The sequence below is a fragment of the Austrofundulus limnaeus genome, unplaced genomic scaffold (genome assembly GCF_001266775.1).
Source record: "Austrofundulus limnaeus strain Quisiro unplaced genomic scaffold, Austrofundulus_limnaeus-1.0 Scaffold71, whole genome shotgun sequence".
NCBI lineage: Eukaryota > Metazoa > Chordata > Actinopteri > Cyprinodontiformes > Rivulidae > Austrofundulus > Austrofundulus limnaeus.
This window is the reverse complement of record NW_013952473.1, coordinates 166164-179718: the sequence shown is the minus strand read 5'-3', so window position 1 is coordinate 179718 and position 13555 is coordinate 166164. Positions and strand designations below refer to the sequence as shown.

At 38.9% G+C, this 13555-nt stretch overlaps 1 protein-coding gene across 4 annotated transcripts in view; it reads left to right on the top strand.

Annotated features, from left to right (window-relative positions):
- Positions 1-13555, top strand: part of dock4b (dedicator of cytokinesis 4b) — a gene marked incomplete at its 3' end in the record, with an annotated part of 164263 nt that overhangs the window by 58756 nt on the left and 91952 nt on the right. For all 4 annotated transcript variants that reach the window (XM_014010606.1, XM_014010605.1, XM_014010604.1 and 1 more), the window contains 2 exon segments: positions 2603-2687; positions 9855-10006. In XM_014010606.1, the coding sequence (XP_013866060.1) occupies positions 2603-2687; positions 9855-10006 (237 nt within the window).

Sequence of the window (13555 nt, the reverse complement as noted above, 5' to 3'; positions counted from 1 at the left end):
ATAAAAAGTTTCGGTGAGTAAAATATGTGTTATTTAGATGTTTTATTTAGTTATCAGCTTATTATATAACCGTATTGATGCTGTTAATGTATGGCACAGCTGTGGCTGCAATTGAGAAAACTTATTAAATGTGTCGCTTCAGTGATGACTTTCATTCTGGCTTCTTGAGACATATGTCTATGTGGTGCACAGCATCATATTGTTCTGCGTTTCTGTGTATTATTGGTGGTTTTTGTAGTCGTGGCTTCGTGTCAAGTTGTACATATTGTCTGTAAATTAGACAGGTTTCTCCCGTTTTACATACAGACCTGTAGTCAGCAGCGTAACCCCCCCTGCATCTCCGCGTCCAGCAGGTCTGTTCTCTCCTAATTGAAGGCCTAGGTGTAAAATGTACGGCCCGCCACTGAGGTCAGCTGACTACCTGAATATACTGAATGACCAGGTTATTCCATCAATGGMTTGTTTCTTTCCTGATGGCATGGCCATATTCCAAGATGGCAATGCCAGGATTCATCGAGCTGGAATTGTGAAAGAGTGGTTCAGGGAGCATGAGACATCATTTTCACACATGGATATGCTCCACAGAGTCCATTGAGAAGCTTTGGGGTGGGCTGGAGAAGGTCAGATTCTACCATCATCAATGCAAGATCTTGGTGAAAAATGAATGCAACACTGGATGAAACAAATATTATGACATTGCAGAAGCTTATCCAAACAATGCCACAATAGCTGCGTTTCCATTGCAAATGTGCGCAAAACTTTTGTCGATAATCCATTAATGTCGAAAAACACAGTTTTCCAATTGCGGTGTTTCCATTAAGTAAGAAATGCTATTAAAGTCACGCGTGAATACGCTTGTTCTCACGATAATTCATTACAAACATGGCTGCAATGGATGTAAACACATAGCATATTGCTACCACACTAGCGCTCATCATCAGCCATCAGAGGAAACGTTGGCTTCTTATCGAGGCTTTCAAGCTACAAGCCCCTTATACTTGGGAGTGGATAAGTATGCTGTGTTTTTAGGAAAATGTAGTCAGTGAGTTTAAAACTTTCTTTTACTACTTTAGGGATTTTACTGCTACTTTTACTTCCTATTATCTTCTTCTTCTGCTTCGTCTTCTCGCCAGTAGAAACAGCCGGTTCTTGATCACGTGACTCCCGTGATGCGAAAAAGTGTTTCCATTGCAGTTTTGCGAAATACATCAATTTTGATACGGCCGAAAAACCACCTCATCCTAGCGCAAAAACATTTTGTTGAAAAACGTAATTATTTTCGAAATTGACGTGTTCCCATTGAGCAAATTTATTTTCGAAWTTCTAATTTGCGCATTTTCATGGTCAATGGAAATGCAGCTAGTGAATGTGTGACATAATCAAAGGTAAAGGCGGTCCAACGAATATTAGAGTGTGTGACCTTTTTTTTTTGGTGGTGACTTTTGTTTGACCTTGTGAAACGTAAAAAGGCAAACAAATGCTTGAGATRAGTTTGRCCCCCTACTAAGATCAATCAAGGGAGATGCCAGTGGCAACAGCTCTTTTCTCCCAGGATCACGATTCATCTTATGGGAAAAAAAAAAGTCTAGTTACAATACTATTTGGTAACTATTTGGATTTTCCATTATTTTTGAAATGTGCTTCAACAAAAGCTTAAACAAACTTTCCTTGAATGGATTTGTTCCCGGAACCTTTTCAAAGTTTTAAACTGCATTGCTATGTGAAATTGTACCTCCCACAAACTAAACKAATGCAATAAATTACCACTAATGTTTGCTCAGGGGTGTAACCAGCAGAGATTTGTAAGTCTGAAAGTTTTTAACACATCAGAATCCCTCTAAAGACTTGCTATAATTTGGAGAGTTGCCTTCAAGAACGAAAAGGCATATTTGGACTTAATGAACGTCAGTAAATTTACCTGTTAGCTCTGTCCGGCGGGGTCTGTTAACGCCTCGCTTCACGTTAGTGGTTTATTGTCTTCCAAGCAAACAAACTCCCTTGAAAGTGAAGAAAGTTTCTCATCTTTATTTTTCCTTTGCAGATTTTTGCAGCTCTGGAACTTCCTCAYGCCTCCGTCTTTTGTCGAGAGCACTCCACACTCAATCAAACCTCTTTCCCGCTCATCCAGGCAGCGCTTGCTCCATCCCTCCTGCTGTTTCCTCTCTCCTGTCTTGTTTTAACTCAGCGCTGTTGGGTTGTAAGGGAAAAGAAGAAATGGCGAGACAGTCTTGTTCTCGGTGTCCTTGCATGTCGGTATTTCTTTTTGGCTCTGCGGGTCAACCGCAGTCACACATCGCTCCTTAGTGAAGKGGTGTTTTGCAGAGTCTCTCACTGGGGGCTGTTATTCCAGCCTTTTTCCTTTTTAGCTGAAAAGGGGACACTTTGCTCTGCATCGTTTATTCCATCACAAAGGGTGGAAAAAAAGAGGGAAGTGGGGAGAAAGGGATTTATAGAAATCAGCTCAAAGTCAAGCATTCTTCAAAGAACAAGAACAAAAGAATTTATTGTTGGTGCCCATGCTTAACACATATAAGGATGTGAACTAGCAGCTCTTGTAATCTTTGGGTCTCTTGTCTAAACTGTATTCAACTCTGTGTTTCAGGCAACTTGGCTTGGACCTGGTTCCCAGGCGGGAGTTCAGCATGGTGGACCCTGATGAAGTCAGCGTCACAGAGCTTTACAGACTGGTGAGCAGCCTTCCAGCTCTTCTCTGTGCTATCCGTTCAAATCAGCGGTCCCATTTGTGGTGCGGGCGATTAGGGGAACCCGCTCTCAGATGGGTGCAGGCCTGAGTTTTGGCAAGTCTTTGCTCTCCCAGATTGCTCTATTTTAAGATGCTCAAATCAGTGCGCTGCCGTGCATCGAGCCCTGTGGAAAAGAACCAGTGACATTATAGGTTTTGTCACGTTATGACTGTACTGTGTTGCTTTAGGTCTTCTTGTTTATGTATAACTGACCTTTTTGTTGCAAATTTTTTTCTGCAGGGTGTTTTGTACCTCTGCTGTAGTAGCAGCAGTAGGGGTTGTATGATAATGTTTTCTGTTCTTGTGACAGTAAAGTATAATATATTAGCCGTGTCTCAATTGCGGCCCTCCTAGACCACCAGTGTCGACTGCATTAAYGGCTGTGAAATGAGACGGTCTACTCTACGAATGACCTATGTTTGTGTGACCACGCACTGCCCCGTTACCTGTTGTCTTTTCATGGTATAACATCACAAAATTTTTATTCTCTTTTAAGAAAAATGACATACAAATAGTGTTGCTTTATTCTTTTAGACCTTCTTGGCTCTTGTTTGTGACTCCTACAAGGACGACATCTGAACGTCAAGAGAAGCCCATACTTTTTTCACCATCTTAGTGCATTTTTTTATTTATTTACCGTTATTTAACTGGGCAAGTCTCGTTGAGATAGCAGATCTGTTTTTCAAGGGCGGCCTGTGCCTGAAGGCCACCTATTGAACATGTTTTTGGGGTGGCGGAAACTGGAGTACCCGGAGAAAACCCACGCAAGCATGAGGAGAACATGCAAACTCCACACATAAAGACCCCAGGTCCGAACCGGGGATCGAACTTTCTTGCTGTGAGGCGTCGGTGCTAACCACTGAGCCGTCGTGCTGCCAATTAATCAGGCAGGAACAATGGTGTTCTAATCTTTTTTTTTGKTTTGTTTTACGGATACAAAATAAAGGTAAAGATTGGGCCAGTCACGATAAGCAATAAATCTATTAATCGCACCATAAATTAAAATGGTCAATTTTCATTTGCCTGCTTGTCCCTTGGTTGAAGTGAACTCTAACGCCAGGCTTTATTTTTTTTTACATGACATAAATCGCTTAAACTTCCTTAAGCTTCACAAGCAGGGGGTCATTATATYAGTTTAAAATGGTCTCAAAACAATATAAYCGTTTATCGCGATAATTTCTGAGACAATRTATCGTCCAGCGAAATTTGTTCTTGTGACCGACCTAGTGAAGATGTTTTATATCTTTTGAAAAACTTCACATGCTTTGAAATAATGTAAATAGCGAGGGTCTCAGCTCAGTCATTGGTGTTTTGTGAGCTGGAAGCTAAATAGCTAAAGAACGACTGAGCAAGATTGTTGGAAATGTTCTTTAACTTGGTGTTGATTCAGGATCATACTGTACAGTCGTTATTTTATTATTTTCACATAATTTCACACAATCCAGCCATTTTCCCCTTTAATACAGCAGACCCAAACCTACACATAAATATATTTATAGACATAAATCTGTCTTTTAAAGGTCAGAAGCTCAGGAAGCTAATATTCTGAGGGAAACTGAAGTTAGTAAACATGTTGCGCCTGTGTGTGGGGTTGTCTTCTCTAGTTCTGTGTGCCCTCGGCACCAGCCTTTCTTTTAATCTTATCCCACCACGGCGTGTGGGGGGGCCGCAGTCATTTTGTCCGCCGTTTAATAGAGGTGTGTTAGGCTTTCATCCTGCTTTTCTTTTGACTAACAAAAATAAATAAATAAATAATAATAAACAGATGGATTAAGAGGCTCAATTACCCCTCTGAAGGGAAAGCCAGCACAGTGTGTGTGTGATATGATTCTCCCTGGTCTGTGTCGGGGAGGAGAAGTGGTTGTCACAGTAACAGTGGTTGGGACTTGGAGGAAACGGGAAGGATGGGCGAGCAGGCGGGCAGGCGTGGGGGTGGGGGGGTAGACAGTGGGAGAAGGAAGGAGAGAAATATGGAAGCAGATGGAAAGGGGGCCACATTCAGTACAACAGTTCTAGTGCTTGTAAAGAAAACACTGATGTTAATGACACACAATATGAAACACAGACCAGCTGTTACTGGGGTCAACATTGACTCAGTCCCAGGATAACATAGAAGACATACTTAAAGGCACAGTGTGTAGGATTTGTTGTTTTCAGCGACATCTAGTGGTTGAGTGGTTGAATCATCCTCCCTGGTCCTCCCCCCACCCCCACCCCCCGCTTCCAAACACAAAGGAGTTTCTACGGTGTCTCTCAGGTGTCAAAAACCTTTGATAATTCCAACCKCGATGTCTACCAGCAGCTTCAGGGCTAGTGATGTTTCAAGTGGTAAGATTATGAGCTTTAATAAGTAAAATTATCCCAGCTACAATGACAGACAACAAATATTACATTTATAGTATTACAACTAAAACCGTTTTTGACGCCGCCACCGCAGTTTGTCCTTCATGAGCCTTCGTAGACAAGATGGCGGCTGCCTGTAGTGGCGACCCGCGACCDTGGAGATATAAACAGCTTTTTATAAGGTAAAAATAATRAAACAAGGTCTTTGTCTGCAATGATTAGACATGTTTTTTATTATTTTCATTAGTGATTATCTCAATTTCGGCTAAAAGAATTGACAAAATCCTACACACTGTGCCTTTAAGAGGGAAAGTTGTTAAAATTTGAAAGGATTTGAAATGTTTGTAAAACCTAAAATTCGAATAAACTTGAAGGATAGATGTACCTCAGTTCAAGAAATAAGATTGTGGAATGACTTGGACAGCCATTATAAAAATGCTGGCTCGATTAATTCATTTGGTAGAATGATAAAAGTTAAATTGTTGAAAAGATATGAAATTATAATATGTATTCTACAAGCTGAATAGTGGTAAAAGTTTTTTGTTATGCTGTTGAGTATGTGAAAATATTATATATGTATACATATGTACATATGTGTGTGTATGTATATATATATATATTATTTTGTTAAATAGGGTCAGATGTAAGATTCTTTTCTTCTGCTTCCTTTCATTTATGAGATTTGTGTTTCTTTTTTGTTATGTTGAATTTTTTGTTTTTAATTGAAATGAATAAACTATTAAACCAAACTAAACTAAAAATAAAATGATTTTGCCATTTCTACGAAATTGGCTCATGGAAATATGGCACCAATAGCTAACCTCATTTGTAATAAATAAATAAAGAACTAAACAACATACAGTATTTCAAATAAAAGACCATCAAAGAGAAAATATTTTTAACAATTGTTACTTCAATAAGGAGCTCTTGTAGAACGGCTGTTGTAGCCTAATCAGCATTCTTAARGTGTATAGTTTCAGAAGTTATTAAACAAACCTGTTTTTTGATTGGCAGCTTTGTGTATTACATTGCTTAGGTTGAAGGTTATCTGTAAAGGAAATTGTTTGCCTTGACTTTTTTAAAATGACTGGTGCACGTCTTGTGTTGTGTAGTTCTAACAGCAGCGTTAATGTAAGAAAGATAATCAAAACTTGTTTTATATCCTTAATTAGCTCCCCAGTCTCAGGCCAACACTGTTCATTTGGGAAAACCCTTTGTAGCACGAATTCAACTGAATATCAAACTACTTCTGTTTTTTTTTCTTCTCCTCTGAGACTGAGATCAGTCCAGACCTCAAGCTGAGCAAACCAGAGTTTAGATCCCTCTGTGATTAATTCATCACCTGCGGTATTTCATTTAAAAGATAACCTCAGAAGTGCCCTCTGTGCAGTTTATCTTCCCACAAATGAGATGTAAAGAAGCTTAAACAGTCGAGTGAGTGATGGGAGGATATAAAAAGACTAGTAGTTTCCCTGTGGCCTCTGCTTGACCTGTTTTTCCACTTGTTGCGCTTCGCTCTGTTTCAGGAAAAAGCTCTCGGAACGTTCCGTCTTTGTTCGGCCGTCTCTGGTCTGCGCCATCGTCACATCCCGGCAGAAGGGATGCCATTCTCTGCTGTCTAGTCGTGCAGAAGCTGTCACCACACGCTGCCCCCGCCGGGCAGGCCCTAATGACGCGCTGAAAATAACCACGCAATGAAATCCCACTGCAYGAATTAAGGCTTTCCCCAGACCTAGTCATTTCACGTCCAAACAAGCAGCTCAGGCCCGCTCTGTGTTGCAGCGCACCGTCACCTTGTCGTCAGCTCATCCCGACAGCAGTGGGTTATTTCTGGGGTTCTCGGTCAGGCAGGACATTCATGACCAAGCAAAAACATCATGTTAATAGCTGCTGCGAAATGATTTGTGGTGTCGTTTTTGTGGGTGTCAATACTTTGTCATTTGTTTGCTTACAGTGCAGCAAACTGTTTTCTAACGCATACCGTTCATTATATAGTATTCTTAGTCGCTGTTTATCTCATGTGACTTGACGTAAATCATGTTTAGGAGGCCTCACACCTTCTCTGACACATTTGATTGTTGTTTTGTCTTTATTGTTCTGTCCAGGAAAAAAAAGTCTTTGTTTAGCGGTAGGATCTGTTGTAGGTTCTCCAGCATTTTTGTAGCTTATTTGATTTTTGTAGAACTGGGGGTTTCCAAATGTCAAGCCATTTTAACACCAACCAGTGAATCTTTACAGGATAAGAGGCTCTTGCAGAAAAGTTTAATTTAGTTTGATGTGTAAATATCTTCATATTTTGTTTAGTTTCAAATTCAAATTCATTTCAAAAATACTTTACTGATCCCAGAGGGAAATTAGGTAATTAGTAGGGGTGCAACGATACAGAAAATTCACGATTCGGTTCGGTTCGATACTTTAGTCTCACGGTTCGATATTTTTCCGATACAAAAAAGGATAAATTTCCATGCCCCTTTTAACTTGTAATTTATTTAAATTAGTTATGAACATTTGTTTACCGTTTTTAAATTAAATGTTGCTGAAACAGCAAGTTTTTCAGTGGATCTGCGCTCAAAAATGCAGCCTAGGTGGAGTCGTCGAACACAGATCCACTGATCCTTCAACACAGAGCATCTTCACAAGACAAGTTGATAAAGTAAATTTTAAAAATCTGCACTGTTCGATACGGTTCGATACGGGTACATGTATTGTTGCACCCCTAGTAATTAGGTATTAGTAGGTTTATATTTTTCAACCCTTTCAGTTTTTTCTGTTTTTTTTCTATGACGTTTTCTGAACTACTGTGTCAAATTATTTGTGACAAAATTCTCAAATAAGACTTACCAACTATAATTTAGTGGTCTTCATTCTCCTCTGGCTCCAACATGTAAGGCTGGATGGACAAGTCTTCCCTTGTTCACATTTTTTTAAGTTATTTGTAAAAGTTAAAATGTTTCTGCGCAGCTATATAGTCCTAACCCCCTCTATCAAACTAGAATGGATCAGTCTGGAAGCTGGAGGGGGAGGGGGTGAAGCGCCTCGTTTGGATTTAAAAAGACAAAAGACTTCAAAATGAGTTGACATGAGACATGCTTCAGAAAAGGGGCGGGGCTTKTGGAGTTACAATAAGGAGGAATTCAGACCAAAGCATTGCYGTTCCACTTTATTTAGACCCCAACTGAAGGATTTAAATGCAAAAAAAGGATTTAAAAGCATCACGTGTCCTTTAAGCTGTCAGCAACCTGAAGCATAATAAACCATTAGTCCTGTAAAAAGGCGTCTTTTCTCAGAAAACGGTGAATGCAAGTTTGTCCAGTGTAAAGATGCTTAGTTAATTTCTGTTAAAGCCCAATTATTTTAGGGCAAAACAAAGAAAACTGAAAGCTTTGGYGCATGTCCAGGTTTTCAATGGTTTCCTTGGCACTTTGCCACAAACAGACAACACCTCAAACTTTCGTCGCCTCCAGTGCGGTTTGAAAAATTATATGCTTTATTAAGTAGATCTCTGTCAACCTAAACTACTGTATATTTGAGTCTGTTTTGGGTTTTCAGTAATATATGCAAATCTGCAACACAAATACTCCCTGTTGGGAGATGTCTCAAGGGAGTATTATTTATCTCTGACTTGGAAATTGGACACTATAAAGACGGCAGCTTTGATTGGTTGGTATTTAAAGGGATCCCTGATTAGTTGTAACATTAGACTTTATTTGATAAACATATATTTTTAACTGTAAAATAAAGACTGTAAAAATATTGTAGGATGTTCATTTTTTATCATTTTTAAACTAAAAGTTTAAAAATATATTACACGGACGGGGCCATTTTATTTACACACAAAGCATTCTGGGTAAATGATGACATCAAGTAGGTCCTCGGTGCGAGGCTGCTAGCGAGCTATATCCACCCTGAAGGTTAATCTTGGACAATATCTGATGATCGACTCTTTTAAATGAAACCAGAGCGTTGACAGAGAGGAGAAGGTAGAAATGACTCAGCCTGTAACTGAAAATATGGATGGAGGACAACAGAGCTGCTTCATGGAAGAAGAACCTCAGCTTAGCCTGTTAGCTTTAGCGTTAGCCCCAACTCTATCACCATATATATGTATTAGCTCAGCGCTACACATTGTCATCTCGTCACTGAGGTCCTCCATCCACATGACAGAGGAGAACGCAAAAATGACTCAGCCTGGAACTGAAAATATGGATGGAAGACCTCAGTTTAGCTTGTCGCACTAGCGCCGAGCTAATACATATAAGGCAATATAGCGTCAGCGCTAGCGAAGAGGCTAACAGGCTAGGCTGAGTCATTTCTACCTTCTCCTCTCTGTCAACGCTCTCTGGTTTCATTTAAAAGAGTCAATCATCAGATATTGTCCAAGATTAACCTTCAGGGTGGATATAGCTCGCTCACACCGATGACTATCCACGCCATCATTTACCCAGAATGCTTGGTGTGTAAATAAAATGGCTCTGTCCATGTTAAAATATATTTTTAAAAATTTACAAAACTAAACAGCCTACAGTATTTTTACAGTCTTTATTTTACAGTTAAAATATATGTTTATCAAATAAAGTCACAACTAATCAGGGATCCCTTTAAAGAAACTTAACCAAATGCATTTTTGTTTGTGAATGTGTTCTGGAGTTGACGCGTGGTTTCGTTTTTCTGTTTCGTCGTTTTTGGCAACCTGAGCTTTTCAAATCATTGCATTCGGTTGTATTTTTTTTTTTTTACATCTCGATATCTAATGTCTTTCTGCTGCAGATGGAGCATCGTCACCGGAAGAAGGAGACGGCAGCGCCTGCTAGCACCCACCACTTGTTTGTCCACGTGAAGAGCCTGATGAGCGCCAACCTGGGGGAGGAGCTCGAAGTCTACTTTCACATTTACGACGGACGGGAGAACCGGCCTCTCAGGTAGAGCTTGTAAAACTCACATCAATTTAAATGAAGTGGAAATCTCTCTGTTGGATGCGAAGGTCCCGCTGCAGCTCTGTTCATGAACGTTTCTTCAACGAAGCGGGCCGTTAAAGCGCACGAGTCGGACACATAAAAGTGGGCAAGGCCGAGTTACTTTCACAAATCAAAATATCTGCTCTCCACATTAAAGCGCTCGTCACCCCGGGAGTCTGCACACGCAWCACACACGCTCACACACACCACATCCTCCTGATAGGGGTGTCACCCTGAAAGGAGACTGTGCTTAAGCTCCCTGGTTTCACAGTTCAAAGAGAAGAAATTCCTTTTTATGTCACAAACAAGAGGCTTGATCAGGAAAAAGAACATGAGGGGGCCGAGAAATGAGTGGGTTAAGGAGAAAAAAAGAAAGAAAAAATGAGCGAGGCAGCAGTGAAACTTGTGATAAGTCATGCTTTAGTGACAATTCTCTCCACCTCACATTCTCACATATAAGAAGCAATATTTTAGCTTCGTATTATTTTATTACTTTATACTTCAAACAGTAACTCTGATTCTTTTCAAMACAAAGTTTCTTTGAATCTTTCATGAAGTTAGAGTAATTCATTGCGTTATATCGTCCTGCACCTTTAAAGGCACAGTGTGTAGGATTTGTTGTTTTCAGCGACATCTAGTGGTTGAGTGGTTGAATCATCCTCCCTGGTCCTCCCCCCACCCCCACCCCCCGCTTCCAAACGCAAAAGAGTTGCTACGGTGTCTCTCAGGGGTCAAAAACCTTTGATAATTCCAACCGCGATGTCTACCAGCAGCTTCAGGGCTAGTGATGTTTCAAGTGGTAAGATTATGAGCTTTAATAAGTAAAATTATCCCAGCTACAATGACAGACAACAAATATTACATTTATAGTATTACAACTAAAACCGTTTTTGACGCCACCACCGCAGTTTGTCCTTCATGAGCCTTCGTAGACAAGATGGCGGCTGCCTGTAGTGGCGACCCGTGACCATGGAGATATAAACAGGTTTTTATAAGGTAAAAATAATAAAAACAAGGTCTTTGTCTGCAATGATTAGACATGTTTTTATTATTATTGTCATAAGTGATTATCTCAATTTCGGCTAAAAGAATTGACAAAATCCTACACACTGTGCCTTTAACACAAACGGCCAAGTGTCACTAAAAGAATCACTTTTAATTATAAAAGCAGTTTCTGATCACTTTTTATCTCTTACATCTAAGATCATCATACGTTATTATTTTATTTTAGAAGTGGGTAATTATCGCTCACTACTCTCAGATTCTGTTCCACTCGAATAATTTCCTCTTTCTCATTGTAATTATCCCTCTCGCCCTTTTCCTCTTTAGCTGCCTATTTCATCCTCTTTCTCCTCCACCGTCTTGTCGCTTTGAAACATTGAGAACATTAGCCGAGTTCGAGTGATGGAACTCCTTGAGATTTGTTGCACAGTTTGCTGTCGAACAGAACTGAAATGAAGTGTGCTCGAGTCACGCAGCTTTAGAAATTGAGCATACCTGAATTTATCCGAAATGAATAAAACATTGAGTGCAGAAAGTTTGGCCTTGTTGCTAGTTTTTTGGGTTTAGACTGGAGCCAGTTCTAAAACTGATGAGAATTGATTTAAACTTCATTGCTAAAGCTACACTGCAAAAAATGTCCATCTTACCAAGTTTTAAAATCTTATATCCAACCAGTCTTTTTGAGCTTGTTTTGAGACTGATTTACTAAACAAGAACTGATTGTATAAAAATAATAATCTTGTTTTCAGAATGTCTAAGAATAATCACCTTCTTTTCAGAATGTGTAAGATTATTTGTCTTGTTAGACTGAAATTTTGACTCAAATTAAGTCAAAAATTTCTGCCAATGGAGTAAGAAAATTTTACTTGGTAAGATTCTTGAAATAAGAAAAAAATTGAGTCAAATCAAGTATTTCAAGAATCTTACCAAGTAAAATTTTCTTACTCCATTGGCAGAAATTTTTGACTTAATTTGAGTCAAATTTTCAGGCTAACAAGACAAATAATCTTACGCATTCTGAAAACAAGATTATTATTCTTACACAATCAGTTCTTGTTTAGTAAATCAGTCTAGAAGGAGATCAAAACGACTTTTAGGCTGGATTTAAGATTTTAAAACTTGGTTAGGTGGTCATATTTTGTAGTGTAGTTCTGAGGTTTCTGTTTAACTTAAGAAATTAAATTACCAATATGTCTTTTTTTTCTTTTAACTTCAGTCATCCAATCCAATAAGCAGTCAATAGCAGAAAAAGCTGCAACAAAAAAACTCAACCAATGTGGCACCATTGGGGGTGTCAACTTCATTTTCATCCCTCAAAGGACCAGTTGTAATAAACTTTGACGTTTCATGTTTAACTTCAACTAAACACAAAACATCATGTTCCTCGTCTCATTGCTATGATTTAGCACCGCTAACAAACAATAACTGAGCTCTACCTGGTATTCACTGCATAGAAACAGTGTTTTAACACATCATTTTACAAACATTAAAAAAGTACTACATGTACGACAGACTAAATGTGAAATAAATAAACAGAAATACTATTAAAAGTAAAAGTAAGAGTTCCCATGTATAATCAACATGCGTTATGGGAGATGTAGTTTATGATCAATGCTGGCTTCAAAGCAGCTTATTTTGAGTCATTGATACTGTGCTATCCAGCTAAATTGCTCAGTTACTTAAAGCCAACAGCTCAGGGGTGGTATTAAGTATTATTATTAAGTATTATTATATTTCACCTTTAAAATGTATTTTATTTTGTTGCAGTTAATAATAAATTTAAAGTTTACCATAAATTTTCATAATAAGAAAACATTTTTTTTTGTTCTTTTGGTGGCCCTTGGTGGGCCAGACGGGAGTCAGATACAGGTCACGTCTGGCCCGTGGGCCTTGAGTTTGACACATGTGATTTAGGGAAATATTCAGAGCAAAGAAGCATTGTTAAAACAAAAAAAATTATTAATCATAAAAAATGTCCTTTCATTATTTAGTTATGTGTTTATATTAATAACTAAACACAGAGATCTAAAAGACCGGTTGGTAATGTCAAGAGCATTCTAAAACAGCTATTATTGTTTAAAAAAAACTTTATTTGTATTCTCTATTTTTTAGTAGCTACCCAGAATACACAAGAGGGAGGATCAGACTGAGTGGAAAAGATGTCTAACGTGATGTAATGACTTTGAGGTGGTTCCCTCTCTAAGGAAAAACAAACCAGTCATAGTTTTTTATGGAACCACTAGAAAAAAKAAAAGAAAAGAAAAAAGCGGGCTTTAGCACCCGCTCTGGTCTAGCACTGGAACCACTTTTGTGGAAAACCCTAAAAAAAGAATGTATACGTAGCTCTGCTTCTCCTTAGCGGGCCTAAATTAAGTAATTATAGATTCAATTCGAGAAGTTATAAAGGAGTTGAAAAGCTTTAAAACGCATGCCTCTAATCAAGATTTTTATTTTGTGTGTGTGTGTGTGTGTGTGTGTGTGTGTGTGTGTGTGTGTGTGTGTGTGTGTGTG